Below are 8920 nucleotides of genomic sequence, written 5' to 3'. Positions count from 1 at the left end.
CCTGGCACATGCCAAGTATCAGATCTCTATGGCCTGATGGTGAGCTAAAGAGCCCATGCTTTACGTCTCCATTAACTCTGCAGTTACTCAAGGGCTAAAGCTTCCCAAGGGCTGAAAGATGTTGGGTACCCAACTCTCCTGAGCTTTGATGGAATTTGGGCATTGGAGATTTAGGAGCTTGAAAACATCAGTCCAGCTGTCCTTCATGACTGAAATGCCCAGGATGCCACAGAATAGCTCATTTTCCACGAACGTGTATCAAAGGAAAAGGAAGAATCCCTTCTCAGTTATCAAGAGGTAAAGAAAGAGGAAAAGTATTTTGTTCTCTCACATTAAGCTCATTTCCCTACCTCCCGAGCCCTGGTCTTTCCAAAGAAATAGCTCCAAAGTGAGCAGGGCGTTAACGGAGTCTGCTCCATACTAAAGGAGAAGCTGTGTGATTTTTTCCTCTAGATCAGCAGCTCAGTAATGTAGGCCACAGGAGGAAACTTTTGCAGAGTTGGGAGCACCACTCTAGATCAAGGCCAAAAGTAGTGTCCTGGTTCTGTCGAAGTCTTTTACTCACTATCAAGTTTTTTGTATTTCCAATCAGAATTAAAAAAAGATCAAATCCTGGCAAATGTTCCCAAGCTATAAATATTCTTCCTCAAATCATTGGGGTTTAACTGTGAATGTTGCCTTTGGATTATTTTGAAATGTTTGATTTCAAGCACTTAAGAAGAACTTTGCTAAAAGTAACATAAGTTTTTAAAGACAATGTCATTTAGAAAGGGAATTTGAAAATATAGAAACCAAACCTTTTCCTGACTATTTCTGAAGGGGGAAAAAAGCAGAAAAAGTAATTTTAGCTTTTCCTTTGCTGTAGAAAAAAAGTCTTAGCTTTACTGAGTTAATATTTTTCTGATGGGAAAAACAGCATTAAATTGACAAATTTCCTGGTCAGTGGTCTGTGTCTTCAGAAGCAGGCTGATGTGCATGGATCCTGCCACTAGTCCTTCTGAGGCTTGCTAAGATGTTGATGTTTGCAGCCGGACTCGTCTCATTAGCATCAAAGAAGGAATAATATTTAGTATTGAAAATGCCCCAGGTAGAACGTCAGTCCATTTAAAAGAAGGGGGCCGAACACTACGAAGGGTGTCTCTGGGATGTCATGTGTAGACCAGCTGCTTTTTCTATGATTACTTTCAACTACGTTTTGTTTAAAAGTCTTATAGAAAAATAGAAGTGCATGAATAGAAATAAATAAAATAAGGACATTTGTATGATTTTTATAAATAAACAGCACAGCAAGAATTAAATAGAACACAGGCAAAGGACGTTTATACAGGCATGAACTATTACAGCTTGTTCTCCTCAAAGAGTATCTGTGCATAGACTGTCGTACTGGGAATGCCTTTGGCTTCCTGAATCGGCTTCATAAGTTCAAGTTCAGCGTATGTTAAATTCTCCTCTGCGATTTTCGGCTAGGAAACAGAACCAACAAATTATAGTTATAATGTCATTGCCACTGAATGTAAAAGATGCCTTAAATATTCCATAGAATGGGCTATATTTCTTCTCTCACACATGCTTATTTTACTATGCTGTTAATCAGTTTAGTCTGCACTAAAGTTAGTTCATAGAAGATGAAATAAAAAAAAATATTAAAAATAAGAATCAGGAAATAGTAGGATTTTCAGGTTCATTTCCAATTTCTCCTTGTTTCTCAAACACTGAACATTTTAATTAGACAATTCAAATATTGCAAATTTGAAAGATGTGTGTTAGCAAAATGTTCAGCCTCTTTAATCCTAAATTTCCCAATTTAATTTTAGTTATTGCAGATTTCACAATTTGAAAAATATATGCCACATTTGCTTCCCAGCTGGAAACCTTGGACCAGTTACATCTCTAATCACAGCCACTCACAGTACCTCTCATTATGTTTCTTAACAGAACCAGAAAACATGTTAAAATATGCAGAAGGCAGCAAAAATGGATAGAATTGAGTTACTGTCATTCCAAAGGGATTTCACTACTTTTGCCATGCTATAGATGAGTTCAGAGTTTAGAACAAAGGCCATACCACCAAAGCTGTCTGATGTATTACACTGGATGAGTTTAGACTTAAAACTATAAAACTTAGCGAAGAGAAACATTATCAAGAAAATTTATTCAACAAATTTCACGCGGGTGACAGAAGAGCTGCCTACTGCTACTGGGGACTTCATCCAGACTCAGAGTGGTGGCTTTTAGAGGAGGAAGGTCTTGTCTTGTGTTCCTTTGTGTGTGTTGCCTCATCAGTTGGGAGTGGGTAGTTCATATCAAATTCACTCAGAAAATGTAGCAAAAACCAAAAGAGTTGCTGTGGAATTGTACGTGGGGCCCTAGTACTTGAAAAGGATTTCAGTTCATCTCTAGAAGATTAAAGTCTGTGCTCCCTGAAGAAGGGTGAAGTGCTAAGGCCCTGTGCAAGTGAAGAACTGGAGAATTTGTTCTTTTATCTTCTTGGGGACTGTGTTCTACCTGAATGTAACTGCTGTCCTCAAGTATAAGCCTAAAAAGGACAATTAAAACAAAAAAACATTTCAACCGTGCAAATTTTTGCAGTCACAAGACTATACCTTGTAGTAAAGGTTGCATCTCTGAGACCAAGAAAGGCTTTGCCGGTTGTAAACTGAAAACTGACTCAAAGTTCATAAACCGAGATTTTCCATACAGTACTTAAATGTTATAATGAAGAAATTAACAATATTTTCCAATGCCAAGAGTTTCCTTTATGTTTTATTTACTGCTATTTCTTTCTTTCTGATTTAACATAAATGATACCTGTTTCCTTGAAATGTGTTTGAAGAATTATTATATTGTCTTCTGGCTAAAAAGATAAACATCTACTATCCTCTGAAATCAGTCCCTGTGCTCCCCTGCTTCCTGTCTTTTGCACTGCTCTGGAATCCTCTCATTTTGCATTGACAGTTGCTCACACTCTGCATTTCAGATTGTTTCCCTCTGGGTGGATCAGTTTACACTTTTCCAGCATTAATTTAATCTTATTTCTTCTCTGCAGATCTGATCCTGAAATACTTTGTGCAGCTGCTGCTGCAAGTGGTGCCACTGAAGTCAGTTGATCTGTGCATGTGAGTAAAGGCCATTTGCAGGGCTAACTGTCTGCAGGACTGTAATTTTTACATTTGATTATTCACATGGTCTTTCCTCCCTCCCTCCCTCCCTCCCTCCCCCTCTTGCATGGGGAGCCCTATTTCATCTCAGCTTCTGGTCCTCATTCACTATCAAATGCTCCACTGTTGACAATACAGAAAATTTCCTGCTTTCGTTGAATTCTCTGGCGTAATGATGTAAAAAGACTTCCTGTGGATCCCAGCCTGATCTTGTATGTAACAGAAAAAAAAATGACACATTTCTTTTCTTTGTTCATGTATCGGGACTGAACGGAACCACAATGTTTAGAAAGACATCTATCCTATCCTGGCTTTGGCTTAAAAAGTTACAAAAAACTCCTGGTCAACCGGTCTGATACTTAATTTTGACATTCCCCTCTTCTTTCTAGCCTGAGAATATTAGCCTCGGTTTCTAGGCATGTAAATTGTTTTTGCCTTTTATGATATGTTAAAGATTCCTTTTGAGATTTCAAAACTATATGTGCCTACCTATTCAGCAGGTAGTACAGAGGCTAAATACAGGAGTTGAGGCTGGACATCCCAGAAACACCAGCAAATGTCGAAGATTTTATTATCGGTGTATGATAGCACATCTAGTCTCTATTTGAAGGTACTGGGAGGTTTGCTGCCAACGTCAGCGGGTGTCACCTCAGGCCCTCAGTGCAGAATGATGCACTGCATGTGAAGAGCCTCCTAAAAATGAATCTGATATAGAACTTTACAAACAAGCTGTTGGTCACTGCCAGAGTAAAACTCTACATTTCCTAAGACTGACCCAGTGCACCTGTTGAATTGGAAATATTTTCATTGTTCTGTAGAAATCAGTTGCTCAGGGCAAGCTAAGTCTGTATATGCTTTCCCCTTTGCTGTTTAACTGTATTTCATGTTATGTTTCCATTTAGAAAATACCGCATGTCCTAAAATAGCCACCCCAACGCCCAGCTCATGTAAATTTTAGAACAAAGATTTATGAAATCATATTGTCCAGGTGTTTTATTATATTATCTCAAAATTGCATTGTTTTCCAGTGTAGATTATCTCTTTATTCTTACTTTATTCTATTATGTTTGGATATGAAAAATAACACTAGATTCCCCAAAACAGGTCATTGGGCAGTAGTGGCTGATGTGTTGCTTTCATACATTTTTATGATGTTCCTATAGTAAACATAATTTAATAAAGCCAAAACACACTAAATAAATAATTGCATCTAGAAAAGCAATAAAACCAAATAAAATTAGTACTTTCATAAGTGGAAAAGGTACTTCAATTACTGCTACAAGCAACAGCACACCATAAAATGTGTAGAATAATTTCCCTTATGCATATTTCTAGTATGTAATAATTTGATTGAAAATATGAGGAAACACACAGGAGGTTCAAAATTGTGAAGGGTATACAGTTTTCAGCAAAGGATGCGTAATAACAGTGCATGGAAGCCAACTCTACTTTAAAGTACTTATGGTAGCCAGGATTTTATTCCATACACTCTTCTGTACTTCATTTATCAACCGCATGTTTAATTTAATTTTGCTGGTTTGTTTGTCCAAAAGCTTTTTTTTTTTTTTTTGAACAGGCAGGGAAAGAAAACTAATTCTATGATTTCCTCTCTCATTTGGATTGGATAGTGTTTTGGCAGTTTAAACCTGGAATCCTGCCACTACCTCCTTTTTGGAACGACAACGTGACTTTAATAACTGATGTTATAGGTGGGACTGATACTAGGGCAGAAGAGGAAGAGACGATGACTGGCCATTCACCTCTCTCTTTCTGCCCTGGCTCTTCACTTAGGAGGTCATTGGGATTTCTATGGCTACAAAATCCTTTCCTGAAAAATTACATCATTGTTCTAAAGTAACATTGAAATGAATTCTGCAGATAGAATGCTATTCTAATGTGACATTTCTAGATACAGTCTTTATCTTGTATGTCTGCTTTCTCGTCTTGGGATCACACACTTTGCAGAAATATAAACCGGGAAGAGTCATCATTTTCCAGTGTATCTTCTGGCAAGTACAAAATGATTCCTCTTCCAGACTTCTTCCAGTTTAATTTTAGTTTATTCCAGTCACAGGACTTCCCATGGGCAACTATTCGAAAGAGTTCACTTATAGGAACATTTTTCTTAATAAACAATCTGCAAAGTCTATTGTGAATATTTAAAAGAAACTGAAGTATGTGTATACATAGTTTTGTTTTTATTGGGTTTGTCCAGTATATAAATGTGTTAGAAATGACCTAGAAGGGTTGGGTTTTTAATGAAAATTACTCTGATTTTTATGTCATAATTACCAGGAATGTCAATTTTGCTCTTCCTAGGCTTAGCTGGTTTGTTTCTTGGCAGCCTCAGGGATGTTTACTGTGAGCACTATCAGACTGAAAGTTCTTGAAGTTTTAACTAAGACCACTTTTATCCAAATTTGTAATTAGGTATGAAGAAAACAAGCAAATAATAACCTCATAAATTTTACTTGTCTGGAAAAACAACTGATGCCAACTTTCACTTAGGCATTGCTGCAATCTCACTGTTCCATGACCACACCAGTTATCATGAAGATGACAAAATGAATGCGAATTTCTAATTAAAAAAAAAATATATTCCCCTGATTCTAGTTTACTATCAAAAATAAGCAGAAAAGGGCTCACTTCCCAGTTCACTTCAATCTTAAATATTTTAGTGACTACTGCTGCAGACATTTGCCTTGGAATTCAGTGTCTATGTGATCGCATGTGATGGAGTTTTTGTTTGGGATTATGATGCAGAATGACTTTAACACGGGACCAGGGCAAGAAAATTATGTTTATAGACCAAATTGAATTTTCACCTCTGAGTTTTCTGGATTTAACAAGCATATGTCCCAAGTTCCAGTCAGAGCTTCGTAATATTTTTAGTAACTCAGATTTCCTGCGGCAACATTTGAAAATGAAACCCCACCCTCACTGGCATGCCCTGTGCTCGTGGGTGAATGGATTAGGTCAGCAAGGATAAAACCTTGCCAATTATGCGTAGGCTTACTGGTCTGATTGCCAGTACATGGCAAATTGCCACCTATGGACTGGCCACGCTGTGCTGTTGGGTGCACACTGCAGGGCCGGGGGGATGCTGTAGGAAATGCAAACGGGAAAGGTACAGAGTCAAGAGGTGGTGGTGAGGTTTGTTTGATCCAGTCTCTAGGAATTGCGCTTCTCCCCAGGTTACTCCACAGCACAAAGCAAGCAGCCCTGCCCCAGTGCCATGAATTAGCTCTTTCTTAGCAAGCACATGCTGCAACTGCCATTTTTTCTCTCCCTTTCTCTTGCAAAGGCCAAACTCGGATCTTTGGCCTTTTCCCTTTCATATTTGAGAAACATCCTGTTTTGTATTCACACTCGGTAAAGAGCTCCACAGGAAAAATGCGGATACTGTCCAGATGGCACAGCTCAGGAGCATCCTGTGTCACCGCCTGAGCACGCTCCGTCAGACAGTATCTGGACAGGACTCTCCAGGCCAACTGGATGGGCTTTGGCCACAGGGACAGACTGTTGCTTCTCTTTACTTGAATGCCCAGATGGGAGGAAACTGCATACTGTGTGCAACCTAAGGAAAAGGGGCTAGCCCATCTTTTCCTCTGCATATCTCCTTTTCACAAGCATCTTGTTTTTTTTTTTTTTTTTGAAGCTGTGGGGAGGGGATGGTGTATGGCTGCCAGCTTGGCCATCACTGGACGGTCAGCTACAGAGGTGAAGGCAAGAGTGTGCTGAAGCGAAGATTCAGCATGTTTGGTGGACAGGCTGCAACTCCCTTGTCTGGGCCACCAGGACAGGGGGAGACAGCACATGTTAGCAGTGGGGTTAGGCAGGATTTTGCAAAATTAATAGTGAGAAAGCTCACTGTAGCTTCAGAGAGAAAAGGATTAACGTTTGACAGTCCTATTTTTTAATATACACTGGAAAACCACTCTCTCTAATACGTGTGGTGAAAATCTTGTGCGGAAATCAATAGTGCTCCACAGGGCCATAGATACACTTATGCTCAAACCCCATGAATTTCAGTGGGATGGCTCTCTCATCAAGATAGTAACTTAACTCAGGAGTCAGAAAGTGTTGTGGTTTTTTTTTTCTCTTTAGAGCTTTGGGTGTTTACCAATGACACTCTCGATTGCAGGCAGAAAGCCAGAGATTCCCCTGGAAGAGGGGAGCTTCAAAAATTACTCCTGCAGACCTTCATGAAAAACTGAACCTAGATCTGCAAGATGAGTTATCCCCTAGAAATGCAACTGCTGGCCAGTAAAAGCACTGAAATATCAAGGGAGCCATTGTCTTCTCACTGCCAAAGCTGAGAAATATGACATTGGAACATATTGGGAGTAGAAAGTATGACTTTTAGTGGCACTATCAGTTAAAAAGGACAGGTTCTTTCCACTAAGATGCTTATTTTTCACTCCCTAGAGTAAAAAATACTTCCCAGACTCCCTGGGAACAATATCTACAACAATTTGTGAAGCCTCTTTCAGCATCGCATCTAAATTTTGCTATTGAATCCCACAGAAGTTATGATAACAAAGTCAGGAACAAAGATGATTTACTAATTCCCACTGGATTATTTTATTTTAAAGAAACAGAATCCCACAAATGTAGGGCAGGTAGTGACTCTAAGGGATGAGCCAGTCCATCTTTCTTCATTAACAGAATTAAATATACCTGGCAGAGGTTTGTCCAGCTTGTTTTAATGGCTTTTGGGGAAGCCTTTGCTAATGCTTTATTCTTTTTACAGTTGCAGAGTTATTCCTAGATTCTGAACCAACATTGCTGGAAATCAGGCTGACTACTTCTTATCCTTCAAAAAGGCCCAAGGAAGTAATTAAAGGTTTCCAGTTTTCTGGGGACACTTTTATTATCCCAAGTGTGTCATCACAAAAAAATCATTTGCTGTGGGATTTTGTAAATACACAAGTCTCGGCACAATACCAGCAAGAGATTTTATGTATTTATACAAACTGTTCCTTCTTGGGAGTAAAGATAGCAACCTGTGATCTGAAGAGGAAAGCAGGCATAACTCAGCAGTTTTGAATATGCTGTGTTTTGAGTGTCAGCCTGAATGTGTAAATTATATTCATGTTGCTATGGACATCTCACATCCTAAGGAGAGACTGCAAAAAAAACCAAAAAAGGATTATTCATCTTGCAGAGAGAGAAATTATGTGGACTGGATGGAAATATTCAAGAATCACAGGGAGTCAAGGAAAAAAATGTTCACCACTTGTTTGTATATCATATGTACAATGTTACTTGAAGTCTGTGGAGATCAATAGTGCCTTAAGAAATTGGGAACTTAAATCATCACCCATTGTTACATATTGTGGAGGAAACAACTCTTCTAACAGAGGGTGGCGTAGCTTTTAATTTAAAATCATCCAGGAGAAAGGAAGACCTGATCATCCCAGATCCAGAATCCACAAATTACCGAACAGATGTATTTCACTTCCTTTTGCTTTCTCAAGGCCAATGGTACCTACAGGTTAAGACTAATGAGGAATCCTACTAGTTGTGCAAAAAACTGACTAGCCTACCTTTCCTAGCTATGGCACAAGACTGGTTTGAATGATGTAGTGCTTAATTGTAAGATGAAAAAGAAGACAGGGGAAAAAATCAACTCAAGTACAATCTTGCAATGTGTAAATTTGCTCCCAGGTTGCTGTGAGGCTGAAGCTGCAGGGCAGCAGAATGGAGCACAGCTTAGAAGGCAATCAAAACCCAAAATTCCCCAGCAATCAAAAACCAAA

General features: G+C 38.9%; 1 protein-coding gene across 1 annotated transcript in view; it reads right to left on the bottom strand.

Moving 5' to 3' along the window:
• Positions 1-1252: 1252 nt before the first annotated feature.
• Positions 1253-8920, bottom strand: part of VSTM4 (V-set and transmembrane domain containing 4) — a 38861-nt gene continuing 31193 nt past the window's right edge. Inside the window, exon 9 of the mRNA XM_009320260.1 lies at positions 1253-1463. Coding sequence (XP_009318535.1) covers positions 1338-1463 — 126 coding nt within the window. The 3' untranslated portion in view covers positions 1253-1337. The remainder of the gene's footprint in view (positions 1464-8920) is intronic.

This window comes from Pygoscelis adeliae, unplaced genomic scaffold (assembly GCF_000699105.1).
Source record: "Pygoscelis adeliae isolate BGI_AS28 unplaced genomic scaffold, ASM69910v1 Scaffold190, whole genome shotgun sequence".
NCBI classification, from domain to species: Eukaryota; Metazoa; Chordata; class Aves; order Sphenisciformes; family Spheniscidae; genus Pygoscelis; species Pygoscelis adeliae.
Note: the sequence above shows the minus strand (reverse complement) of the source record. Positions and strands in the feature narration are given on the sequence as shown.